The sequence below is a fragment of the Helicoverpa zea genome, chromosome 5 (genome assembly GCF_022581195.2).
Source record: "Helicoverpa zea isolate HzStark_Cry1AcR chromosome 5, ilHelZeax1.1, whole genome shotgun sequence".
Taxonomy (NCBI): domain Eukaryota; kingdom Metazoa; phylum Arthropoda; class Insecta; order Lepidoptera; family Noctuidae; genus Helicoverpa; species Helicoverpa zea.
The window spans coordinates 9,565,814-9,579,478 of record NC_061456.1 but is presented as its reverse complement, the minus strand read 5'-3'; the positions used below and the strand labels follow the sequence as shown (position 1 = coordinate 9,579,478).

At 35.2% G+C, this 13,665-nt stretch overlaps 2 protein-coding genes across 6 annotated transcripts in view; both read left to right on the top strand.

Moving 5' to 3' along the window:
• LOC124630327 (Golgi-associated PDZ and coiled-coil motif-containing protein-like) overlaps window positions 1-8,655 on the top strand; it is a 48,969-nt gene extending 40,314 nt beyond the window's left edge. For 4 of the 5 annotated variants that reach the window (XM_047164186.1, XM_047164188.1, XM_047164187.1 and 1 more), the window contains exons 10-14: window positions 1,559-1,718; window positions 2,165-2,281; window positions 2,979-3,081; window positions 3,301-3,451; window positions 6,288-8,655. In XM_047164186.1, the coding sequence (XP_047020142.1) occupies window positions 1,559-1,718; window positions 2,165-2,281; window positions 2,979-3,081; window positions 3,301-3,451; window positions 6,288-6,411 (655 nt within the window). In that variant the 3' untranslated portion in view covers window positions 6,412-8,655. The remainder of the gene's footprint in view (window positions 1-1,558; window positions 1,719-2,164; window positions 2,282-2,978; window positions 3,082-3,300; window positions 3,452-6,287) is intronic. The other variant, XM_047164189.1, reaches the window with a different exon arrangement.
• A 1,110-nt stretch (window positions 8,656-9,765) lies between these two features.
• Window positions 9,766-12,009, top strand: LOC124630589 (SH3 domain-binding glutamic acid-rich protein homolog). Its single transcript, XM_047164552.1, has 4 exons — window positions 9,766-9,939; window positions 10,052-10,255; window positions 10,521-10,622; window positions 10,784-12,009. Exons 1-4 carry the CDS (start codon window positions 9,895-9,897, stop codon window positions 11,282-11,284), a joined length of 852 nt encoding a protein of 283 aa, XP_047020508.1. The 5' UTR covers window positions 9,766-9,894; the 3' UTR covers window positions 11,285-12,009.
• Window positions 12,010-13,665: the final 1,656 nt, after the last annotated feature.

Below are 13,665 nucleotides of genomic sequence, written 5' to 3'. Positions count from 1 at the left end.
AAAATCAGATTACAGTATTGATTAGCATCAGTTTTAAGATTGTTTGTTATCTATATCTCAGAACGGACAAACAATAGAACAAAGCTGTCATAGTAAATGTTGTACCAGTTAAAAAGACCTATCCAATGATATGTATGACTTTCCTATTGGTGCGGTTTCTCACTACGCCCAACATCCAGTTGGTACAATAAAAGGTTGAAATGCTACATAATAGTAACAATTATGGATCCTAACGGGCACAGTAGTACTTACAAGACTTAAAGTTATTAGTACTTAGATTTTCCTTTAAAAACTTGAGGTATCAATACATTACTTAGTTCTAACTTTAGCACAGTTTTTGATCTATATCTCAGAACGGACAAACATTTCAGCAAAGCTGTCATAGTAAATCTTGTCCTACATAAAAAGGCCTATCCAATGATATATATGACATTCCTATTGGTGGGGTATACCAGGTCCCATATATTTGTGCCCATTGTCCTTTGCAATAAATGAGGAAGTCACAGGTCCGGTAAATCGTTACTTATGTTTAAAGTACCTCACAGAAGAAATCTGCAGTTCTCATAACTAATGAGAACTAAATATTTAAAACAAATACTCTGAAGTTTGCAATAAAATACAGCGTGTCCACGAGAAACATTACAGATTAGAAACAACACTAAAAGCGCCCACTGATAATAATCATTTAGTAGCTATGTTGAACAGTTGTCCGCCTATATTTTTGGCAACGTAACAAGTTTGACACGTCGCCTGCCGACACTCGTCGATAGCGGCTCTTGTAACCGACACTTGACGCCATTCTTGGTGACGTATGACGTCACTCTAATTACATGCTACACAGACAACTGTAAAAGAAAATTAAAAAAAAATACAAATAGGAAAAGGATAGGAAAATTCTCTAACACAACATCTTGTCATATTTTCATTCGGACTTCAGATTTTTACACAGACTTTACTTTCCATGTTAGATTTTTACTCAGACTCTTTCGTACTGTTATTAGCACAAACTCGTGCTAATAACTGTCCTCAAACTTGTCTGTATTGTGTGGACCCACCATAATAATGAAAAACTGTGATTGTTTTTCATCTTACATTTCTCACGTGAAATCCTGGAACGGTGCCCAAAAAATGGCGCCCGTCACATAGGACACGAATTTAATACGACTACCTCTTTGGCATTCGATATTTGTGACATATTTAAAACATCTGAAGGAAGCTCTGGCTTCGTCTTTATTATGCTATAAATCGACTTATCTTAGGTTGTAAACAGTGAACTGTTTTCGCAAGTCATTCTTCCTTCATATCTGATATATCTAACGAAAAGCAAATCATCACATTCTAACTTCAGAAAATATAGTTTACGTTGGTAATTGCGAAAATGGTTCAGAAACAATTCCATCATCAATTAAGTAAACCAATAAGACCACAACGGTATATCATGTCATAAATAGACTTATATCCCACAAATCGTTCTCATAGGACTTTATTTCCTATTTTTTAAGTTATTTCTACTAAATTACATGTCTTACTTAAGATATCCTTATACTGTTGTATACAGACGCACATCAGAAGCGGGTTCGGGCAGCGAGTGCGAGTCGGAGCCGTACCGCGTGGCGCCGCCGCCGCCTGCCAACTATCCCGACTACAACAACATTAACAACAACCTGAACATACTGGATATGGACGATGACTCCATCAAGATTGAGGCCAGGCTTGAGGTAATAATACTATTTAATATTATCTATAGGTATTATTTTGTTCCAGGTGTATCCTTTCTCATATTGCCGTAGTATCTCATTCATTCTATCCCATAAAAACTTCAGATTCATTAATCGAGTTAAAAAGTTACATTTATAATTTACCTTGTAAAATATGGCGTCAATTTTACCTAAGAGAATCAAAACATCCTTTTAATACGTTCCATCCATTTTCCGTCCACACAAATTAGGTTTCATCTTTGAAATTGACACATCATTTTAAAGGGCCATCAGTTACTTATCGAACACATCAAGTTACTTAGATTATAAGTTATATTGGTTCCTAGTTTCGTGATGGAACGTCCATTGTTCCTAGATTTAGTACTTTTTTTACATCTACAAATACATATATAAGTATATTAAAAAATGCATTGGTATAAAGTTCGTATGGTAACGGTGTTGCGTAGTGGTCGGGCAGCGCGCGGACGGCGCGGGCGGCGCGCGAGGCGTCGTCGGGCGACTCGGCCGCCTCCACGCCCGTGCATGCGCGACCCAACGCGCTCAAGAAGAAGCGCAAGCCGCAGGTACACACCGCGGCCATACATGCACTACTAACTTGCCACTCTTTCTATTTTAGCCGTATAATACAATCAGACCAACCGGTGCATCCAACCAACCAATGTTTTACACTAGAAAATTGCGGAGGTTTGAAAGTTGCTGGTCTAATGTTTACAGAGTCGCGGCGAATAATTTTGCCCCTCCCTACAAAAAACAATATTGCGGGTGCAGAAATGGCTGTCTTTAGAAATACACAATTATTTGATAACAAACAAATAGGCTTGAAGCAAACGGTATGAAATGCATATTAATATAAATAATTATTTATTAATTTAATATCCGTTAAATTATTACGCGTTTTGTATCCGCAAAATTTTCCTTTGGCAAGATTTAACGCGGAATTGGCAAAGGTGCATTTTGACAGCAAGATTTTGTGTAAATTTCATTACTTCTAATTAGACAGTAATGTTGAAAACTCGGAAACCTTGGTAAGTAAGTCGTCTGGTTTGTCGGTAGTAACAGCATCTTGTTGGTCCTGTGTTTACTCGTAGGCCTTGGCTAGTCAGACTAGAATCTACTGGAGCATCGCCAGTGACACTATCTTGCATAAATTCATATTCATATCACACACTTCTAGCCGTAAATTATATTAATTACTGTATTAATCGGTGAAATCATAATCAGGATTTATGGTATCGCCCTAAGTGTAGTGATTTGTTATAGGACTGGCGCACTAAGGGCGCATACAGACCCGTGGAACTGGAAGCTCCCTCCTCTGACGAACCTCTTGCTGAGGCGCCCTGCGATAATCTGCCCTCTGACACAGGTATTTAGATTATTATTTATTATACATTATTTTATAAGTAGAAATAAATGCAGAACTAGTCATTATAATAATTTTTGTGTTTGTATTCTTTAGACAGAAAAAAATTGTGTTGGTGAGTTTATATCAGATTTTCAATGGTTCGACTTGTTACATTTGTTTATTCTATATATATTTAGAAATTATTTTTCATTAGTCTAAACTAAAAATGTTTATATTTAGCGGGCGAGTCACCTCTAGCGCCGACTCCCGCGCCTCAGCAAATACCGCAGATTGCGCAGGCGCCGCTTATCGATATCGATACCAAGGAGTCCAAGCCTAGCAAGCCCAACGGAGACGTGAAACCCCTCAGAAGAGAGTCCAAAGGATTTAGGTAATTATATCCCTACTGTAACAATAGTAGGCTGTCATAAAAATGATGAACCTTGAATATTATAGCACATTATTGAGTAATGGTAGACTCTGTGGTCGATGTCACTGTGAACCGCAACTATTAAAATATCAAATCTATTTTTATTGTTATTTATGTCTCTCTTTGAGAGAAAACGGCACTACACCGTGTAAAATTGCATATTACTATAATCCGGAAAGGACATTGTTCAATTTTGGCCTAAGAACCGATGTGAATATAAATTATACTATAATTTTTATTTATTTTTATATTGTTTGAAACATATTTTAGTATTCCACGGACACTTCAAATAAATAAATTCCAAATAAAAAGTAGGGTCACAATTATTGATGCCTTATAAAATGTTTCCGTCAGCCAGTGCTGCCAGTTTCGGAAGTTTTCGGGATTTCGGTAAATACGGATCGAATTGAGAACCTACTTTCCGAAGTCGGTTATTAAAATTAGTTGGTAACACTTTATTCATTTAAATACCTAAACTGACTAGCTAGAAAAAAGCTAGTATTCTGTATAATGTTTTAAGATGGTTTTGAGCGAATCGCGAATTTCTAGCTTGGCATTCGAGTAGGATTATAGTTTTCGTAATTGGCAACACTGGTGTACTTCAGTCAGTTTGCTAGAAGTCAGTTTGATTGGTTTGATTGCTTTGCGACTATCGTTTCTTTTGTGATTTTCTATGCGTTTCATGGTTTTATTCTAACAACTTTGGCTTGATTACGGACTCCGATTAGATTGCGTACTTGGTAGACTCGGCTTTGTGTAAAGAACTGGATTTTACTAGCATTTTCGGATATTGCTCTGTCTGTGATCGAATTTAGTTATATTATAATTACAACAATGGATGCAGAATATAGTATATTGTATAAATTGTGGATCTGCTGGAGGTTCTTTGGTATTAGAAAACGAAGATATACTTCGTTGCATACAACAATGGACTGTTCCCCGTATGGTAAGTGGTCTACGAAAGTGTTTTTATAATTTTGATAAGAATGTTACTACCTACTTATGTTTTCATAAGCACACAATTTCTCGGTTTTCAAATCAATTGCCACAATTGCTAGTTACTTGTTATTTACTAATGATTTTTTGTATTTATTATTACAGGTTGAAGCTCATGACCTTATATGTACGACGTGTTGGTCTGAAGCAGTCGAGCATAATAAGATGCAATGCACTGTTGGACGCAATTGTGTACTTTGTAAGAAGCTCCTACCATCAGGCATACTGTTGCAATTGTATCGTTGGGCGTAGAACAGTGGGCTGTTGTGCCCACATAATGACTATTATCTGGTATTTAAGCTGGGCGAGATACCAAAGCTCAGTTCTTAGATATATTATTGAGAAATATTGATGATTAAAAACCTTTAATTGAATATAAATATTGTTTTTATTGCACATCCTCGAAAACCTCTTTCATTGTTATTGGTAAACCTTACTTTAACTGTTAAATTATTTTGTGTGGTAATGACATTTTTAGTATGGTCTGTGCCTTCTTGGTAATAGACCGCGGGTTCGATTCCCGCCTTATGGCATGTAGATAGCTAGGTAACTGTCTAATATAAAAGTAGTAACAATCATTTAAATAAATAATTCTCCATCGATCTAATATCGATATTTTATGAATTGTGGTGAATGGAACTCTTCCATTTTGGAAACTTATGCGTTTTATCACAAATCCAAAGTGGATTCACTATATATTAAGAAACGTAACGTTGAAAGCAAAAGCGTTTAGGTAGTTGTTTTTCATAAAAATTCTAAGCATTTATGAAAACTAGTCACACGCCCCGTCTTCGCACGGTGGCAATGTAAAACCTTGGTGTAAACCTTCCTCTTGACCTACTCTATCTATTAAAAAAAATCGCACCCAAATCCATTGCGTAGTTTTAAAGATCTAAAGCATTCAAAGGGACAGACAGAAAATGCAACTTTATAAAATGATCATTGTCAAAGAATTATCTTAAACTTGACTATTTACTATCTCTTTTCCTAGTATCTAGTAGAGTAGTCTTTTCCTAGATCTAGAAGAGAACATATAGAGCTGTACATAGTATTGTTGATTTTTTGTATAGTGTAGTTTGATAATACTACTCTGATATTTCACGCAAGCTTGGTTATTTTTTATTTATAACCTCAAAATATTAACTTTTTTCGTAATTATTTTAGTTTCCTGAAGTGTCCGTTCGTGAAAACTTATTTCATAGGATTCCATATAATTTTAAGAGTTTATAGAAGTCACTTTCCATTCGAACGGTTCTTAGGCAGAACATGTATGGAGCCGGAACAATGTCCTTTGAAGATGATTAGCATATTTACATATGCATGTAAATATAATTTTAAACTGTATCGGCGCTATGCATCGAAGTAGTTCACGCGGGTTGGTGACCGCTCGTAACGGTGACACAAATGTGACCGTTAAATGATTAGTGGAGAGTACGCGGGTGTTGCAGCGATTTATGAAGCTGTGGATCATAATCAAATATTTGATTAAGTATGACGGCCCTGCTATATTGCCAACTCCAAGATTGATAGTTTTGGGTTTACTTTCTCTAAATTAGTAACAGATTCCAGTATGGTCTCCATAGATAAAAACCTGAGGTATTAAATTCGGCGTGCTCCCCAAACATCCCCGAAACATGGGTTTTGATCTATACGAAGATTTAACATCGTCAGTCTTTGATCTTTCCGAATTAGCACCATGTTTAAAACCAAGGTCAGGTCAAAATTCACTTTGATCCATAGCAAAATTTTCTGGCTTCACACGTTATTTCGGACGGCGTGTAACCATATTCTAAACACACAGGATAGGGTCAGCGCGGCGGGTAACGGAGACTGCGGCGCTTACGAACGGGGCTGCGGAGCGCGGCAAGTTCCCGCCGCGCCTGCTGGCCGGCGACGGCGACCCTGACTTCGGCACCCCTGTCTGAACGCAGCTCAGCTCACCGCCACCGAGTACGGCCTACACTACTTAGTATTAATAGCCAGAGAGACGGAACATATTTTTGAGTAGGTTGTTGAGGGGACGTGAAAACTTGTCCTGTATCTCTTGAGTAAAAAGTTTAAGTCTATTTTGAAAGAAAAATAATAATAAATCTAAATTAAATATTTTAGGTCAATTGGAAAAGGCTATTAAAAAGAAAACATTTAATAAAAAATGCATTTGAGGGAACTTAAAGTTGCCTTATCTTTGGTTGATTAAATCCTGGCACCAGGCAGCCAGGTTTGTAGTTTGTGTTTGAGTACAGAATTAAGGCACAGGGGAAGTTTAAAAAAATCCTCAAATACCTATCCAAAAATGTATACCAGCTCTCGGGCAATAACAGTATTCGTTATTTTACGCCGTCATTCTCAGTGCTTACTTTTTATTTCGTAAAGGAGTAGTTACGCGTAGAGTTGCGCTCGGTCGCTTTTGTGTGTCGATAACGATAGTTGTCGGAGATTAGTTAGTCGACTGTTTGGATCTCTAGTCGCGAGCATTCGTACCGCGAGTGTCGAGCGATGCCATGTGGAGCTGAAACTTCAACTATTTATTCATTTGGGTTATAGATTTATATCAATTTGACTTGTTCAGGCTTAGTTAATTAAACCATCTAGAGAAATATGCCTGATGACATTTATGTGTAATGCACAAAACTGTTAATACCGAGATATTGATGGATGGTGCGATAAACACGCCTTTGATGTCATAAGTCTTCACGTACGCTAAACACAAACAAATTGGACATTAAATATTATCAAGCTGCCAACAAGTAAAGCTGCTAAACTGAAATCGGGTTGAACGTGATTTATGACGCCGCGCAGAATGCGACAGCTGATACCATCTGACACGCTGCACATTTCGACCTTTTCTAATTGAAATAAGAGCATATCTCGTCCATCAACAGGTAATAACAGTCTCTATTTACTATTTAGAATACAAGTTTTACTTTTAAGTATTTAGATAATTTTATTAATCTCGTCAGGTGCGTGCAATCTGATTTATTATTATTTATGTTCGTTGTTTTGTTTATTTTTGTAACGTTTTGTGTACATATAGTTTTAGATATCGTTTGTATATTTTGATATATATTAAAGAAAATATCTTCTATCAATGTATAAAATATTAGAGCAGAAAAATTCAAATCAATTTGGGACTGATAAATAAAATACATAGCCATCCGTTTTGTACATTCCTATATAGCTTCTATGTTTATGCTAACCATGGATTTTTTAGAAAACAAACTGAGATTTTAAAAATAGTCAAACGTTCACTTGTAACATTCATATGTGAACATACTTAATTGCATATATCTTTTGACCGACATTTTAAATAGCTATCAAATCCTGTGCGACATTTAATACGTCGATCGCGGTCCACGGCGAGTATAATTATAATACATATCAGCACGGCTCGCTGAGCGTAAACACTAACTGACAACTGTCTAGTGATCTGGACATCTGCCAATAATATTTCCGCACAATATACTCGTATAAACTGTGTGCGTGCCTACACACAACTAGATAAACAATTAAAATTAGAATAACACTTTTAAATAAATATTTTACAGCTATTCTTTACTTGGTAATGCCAATGAACTTACATCGTTTTTATGGAGTATAGAATTTAGTTAAAGACTTATTAGAATTCTCACCATGGCTCTAATATCAGTTGATTATTTTGTGTTGTATCTGATTTTGTGAATCACACGCATGCACACGTAGTGCGCATACGCTCGTCAATATTTTACAGTAATATTATGTACCGTAACGCTCATAGATGTCATAGTGTCTCGCTAGGCTGCAGTCAAGTCAATGACATGCACGTGATCTTTTAAATTAATAGATAGACCGTTTGTAATGCAGCTGCATTTCACTCGCTGTTGAGTGGGTGCCGCGCTATTTCGTTCTTAATATAAATTGTACAACTAAGAACAAAACCGCATTTTATAACAACTTCTTTCATTCTCATGTTAGTAATATATGGCCCATTTTTTTTTGTATATTTGTTGAGCTATGTGATTTATATTTTATTTTTTCTTTATAGTAATATGCTTTTAGTATTTATTATCATTCCACACCTGCTCTTGTCGCGTTTAATGATTGTTCGCGATTTATATTTGTTTTTTTTTTACATCTAAAGACAATATGCCTATGTATTATAAATGATCTATTAAATTTTTATTTAATAATAATGTTGTGTTTGTTATTTCTTATTAGCCTAAGCTTCATCCTTATCACCAATCAGATCAGTTGAACAATTGATAGGTGAATTGAAAGTTATCAAGCAAGCCTGATTGTATTGGTGCCTACATACCTACCTACTTACTAATGCGGTACTTGTCGTTTTGATTAGATGGCAATCAACTAGCGTTTCTGTCCATAGATCCTACGAATATAACTGAAAGTTTCTGACATCGGATGCTTGTCCTTCAATCATGTTTTAACGACACAACGGATTTTGATAAAACTTATAGTCTCAACCGTCGTGGATGAAAATTGGCATGCAGAAACTGGCAAATCGACTACGTACCCGACATCGACAACTATAATAGTTAATAAACACTACCAAAATTTAAAGAAAACTATACTAACCTGAAATGATGCATCAGAACAGCTATTTTGCTCTGTCTGCAATTAAATTGCATTTATTTTTCATCCTGTCAAGAGAGTTAAATTCATTTCATTTAGCTCTAATGTTAACATTACCATTCACAAACCTTGAAAACTATAATTGTGTAGGTTTGTATGCCTGTGTTTTTCTTTATCGCCAAATCACTGTTGTAACTAGTGCGATATGTAAATTGAATTCAAACTTGGCGCGCTGTTTTGCAACTTTTTTGACAGCGTTGAGCAATCGATGTTTTACAAGCGTGAAAAGGAACGTAGCTAAATGTTGCTCCCGTAAAATAGTCACTTATGGTAGATTTTGTAGGTAGTCCGAATCTCATTAGGAATTCCAGTGAAATTTCTACTAAAGTAAATTAACGGAAACGGTCACTTATACGCTGGCTGACCAGTTGAATCGCTTTAGAACGTGTTTATCTTATTTATGGCCTTACACACTAGATTTGGATAGGGATCAAATCGCAAAAAAGGTAGTTTCGAAAAAAATGTAGTACTTTTATCCCAGAAAGAAAGAATTCAATCTTTCTCATCCCACAGGCCTATCAAATCACTTAAAATACTAAAATGTTTCACTACCTTATTTCCGTTTTATTTTATTCTATTGTGTCTTGCCGACCTAAACTGAAAAACTTTATCTAAAATAGTAGGATAAAAGTAAATAAACTGGTAACATTCGAAACTGTCATATAGCCTATAATTATTATTATTAAAACAGATTGTCTAATGGCCAAGCCTATTTTTCTCGTGTAATATTTTGTAGCGATTGTTATTTAGCTTTGTTATAGTTTGAATCGAAAGTTTTCAACATGGTTGTCAAAGTGTATATCAGTGGTATTTCTGGAAACAAAGAGGTATGTTTAATATTAGAAAATTCCTGGGACGGCCGGGCACTTTTCTTGACTTTTTCTGTAGCTGATTCATGTAATTTCTGTTTTTCATTACGTGAACTATCGTAATTTTCAGGTGAAAAAACGACAGCAACGTGTCTTGATGATTCTAGATTCGAAAAACATAAAATATGATGTCATTGACATAACGGAACCAGGAAAGGAATCTGATAAAGAGTTCATGCAAAACAACTCGAAATCGAACGGCGGCACAGTGAGCGACCCCAACCCGCGGTCACCGCTGCCGCCCCAGATCTTCAACGATGACGAATACTGCGGGGTATGTGGTCATTTGTAAATAATTTCACTAAATAAGGGATCATAGATGACTTGGTATTTTTGGTATGTTGCCATCTGTTTGTATTATGATTCTTTGTTACACGACATTGTTCACTGTTTATGGGTTTGTTATTAAACTTTGCGCCTACGTTATCATTTACATTCACACAAAGAATATACACAAGTATTGACTTTTTTATAAAATATCAGGTTTTGCACAGTGAATGTATTACTATAGGTAAATGAATAGTTTCAATGACTTTCAGGACTATGATCAATTTGACCTTGCCAATGAAGTGGACACCTTGGAAATATTCTTGAAGATGGAAGCCCCGCCTGAAGAGCCCCCACAAACTGAAAGCGAGCAGGTATTGTGTCATACTATTGTTGCCACACATTTGTTTTGTAATAATGAAATCATTATGAATCATGACTTACAAATAGACTGAACTATGCTTTTTCCTCATTGAAATTGCAAATTTTATTTCATGTAACAATTATGCATTTTCATTTTTGTATCGGTTTATAGGAAAAAGCTGTCAATGGTGATGCTGAGGCTGAAACAAAGGAATCTGAAGCAAGCATAGAAGATAAAGCTGATACAACTGAGGCTGGTGATGCTAAGGAAAAAACACCAGAAAAGGAAGGTAGTCCAGCGAAAGAGGCTTCACCATCAAGAGAAGAAGGTGACAAAGCATCTAAGGAGGGCACTCCAGCCAAGGATGAGGAGGAGGGTGCTGAAGGTGATACAAAAGAAAAGTCTCCAGAGAGACAAAAGTCTGTAGACAAAGAAGCCACAGAAGAGGAAAAAGCTGCATCTCCTGAAAAGGAAGTAGAAGTTGAAGCCAAGAAAGCTTCAAAAGAAAGCTCACCGGCAAAGGAAGAAGTTAACGAAAATGGTACTGTTAGTTCTCGTGAGCATTCTCAAGAAAAAGATGCTCCCTCTACTGAAACTGAGACTGCAGAAGTAAAGAAAGATAACCCTTCAGAGGCTCTAATCCAGAGCGAGCAAGTTGCTGCAGCTGAATAATGGACTGAACACTTACTTGCTTTTCAGCTCAAATCATGCCCTTCTAGCACTAAGCAAGCACTGTACATTAAGTTCTGTTATTTATAATGCATCATCATCATAACTTCTTTGATATAGTCATTGTATATAATGCAAAGAAGTATTTGTTGAGTATCATGTTATGTGGCGATGTATAGTTATGTTTTCATATACAATGTGGCCTATTATCGTAAATCATTAGAGTTATAATAAAATTAATCAAATTTTCTATGAAGTTCCAGAATAAGATTTCTATATAACAATTTTATCCTTCATAAAAGCTTGTATTATTTTTAAAGTATTAATTTTTTATTTACAATTTGCTTATCTTCTCAAGTTAGTATTCCATTGTGTATTTTTACAATGGAATCATTTTAAATTAATTTTAGACATGAACTTTATTTAAGTGATGATGAATTACTTTTCATTGATGAGAATGATCCCTTTTGCTGTTACGCGTCTTGTTCGATGCAAAATCAAAAAGCCATTACTTCGACTAGACTGCCATGAAATATAGTATTATTTATTTACATTCATTATTTACGTTGTGATCGCAAAACTGATCATTCTTTACATGAATTCACTGCTTTTGGTTGTAACAAATTACTTTTATCATGACAAAATTATTCATTCATTTTATTAATTTTAATTAAAGACAGTTTTTTTTAACAATTTTTTCATATTAATTATATAAAATACGAACGAAATATTGATTGTATTTATTTCTAGCCTAATACATGGAAACGAAAGTCGTGGTGGCCTAGTGGGTAAAGGACCAACCTCTCAAGTACGAGGGCGCGGGTTCGATCCCAGGTCAGGCAAGTACCAATGCAACTTTTCTAAGTTCGTATGTACTTTCTAAGTATATCTTAGACACCATTGACTGTGTTTCGGATGGCACGTTAAACTGTAGGTCCCGGCTGTCATTGAACATCCTTGGCAGTCGTTACGGGTAGTCAGAAGCCAGTAAGTCTGACACCAGTCTAACCAAGGGGTATCGGGTTGCCCGGGTAACTGGGTTGAGGAGGTCAGATAGGTAGTCGCTCCTTGTAAAACACTGGTACTCAGCTGAATCCGGTTAGACTGGAAGCCGACCCCAACATGATAGGGAAAAGGCTCGGAGGATGACATGGAAACGAAAGAAATATTTCCCTGTAGGTTGGTTACACGACGCACATACGTAGATTTGACCAATTTAGGCGGCCAAAAATATTTTACAATGTATTTCGTTTTTTCTATCTTTATTTTATCATTATTTTATTATTTATTTTATTTAAGCATTGTATTTTGATAATAAGCATGTTTTATTGAAAAAAACCGTAAATATTTTTTTTTTAATGTAGAGTATCATATATTTTCATTTTAAAAGTAGTTATGATATTTTTTATTATATCTATTTCAAAATAATATGTAATGTAGTAAAAAAAAATTAATATTTTTTTATTCCTCACTTTCTGCCTCTGATATATCAGACTCTGTGTTTGATTCAGCTGGTATATAGTAGCATATTTTATTGTTTCAGGGCAAAATAATCTTGTTTTGATGTTTTTTTTTGTTGGTCACATTTCTTCAGTTTCGTATTTCTTTAGTTTTCCTTCGTTTAGTCCTCTCACTATATACAATCTTTAAGTGATTTAGATGGCCGCCCCGGTCGATTTCCAACACTTGTCGGGCGTTCAAATGTTCTGCTTAACCAATTCTCATTAGTTTTAAGGATTTTTTTTACAGTTTCAGTTTCTTACTTTCGTAGCTATTTTAAAATATGCAAATCTTTGTTTAAAACTGCTTATATTATCAGGTGTGTCACCCTAATAGGTCAAAAGTTAGTTTCCTAGGTAATTTAGTTTTTCTTCCAAATTAGTCAGATCTTGCTATTGTATTTTATTGTAAATATAACGTTGGGTCACTATTTTTACGCCAGAGGTACTCAAAACAAAAAAAAATGCACTTTGTGACATTTTAAAGAAAAAAGTATTTTATTTTTGTATGAGCTTCAAATCTTAAAAAGCCTGTAAGTCGGACATCCGCAGCTATCCGCAGCCAAAAAATATGTCGTAAGCTAGTTTAATATGTCAAATATCTAAAACTAAAAAAAATGTTACGCGGTCGAACGCGATAATATAACAAAATTGTGTTTAAACAAGAAAATTACAAAAAAAATATTTTGCTTACACACCCTCTTTTAAAATTGAAATAATACTATAAAAAATTAAGTGATCACACTTAAAATATATTAAAATATAATAACTGTTACCTACACAACTCGAATCCATCATAAAAGTTGCTTAATATCAATTAGATAGCACAAAAATATTTTTTCTTTAATACCGTCTACCGAGATCTCTAAAAACGTATAACGTAAA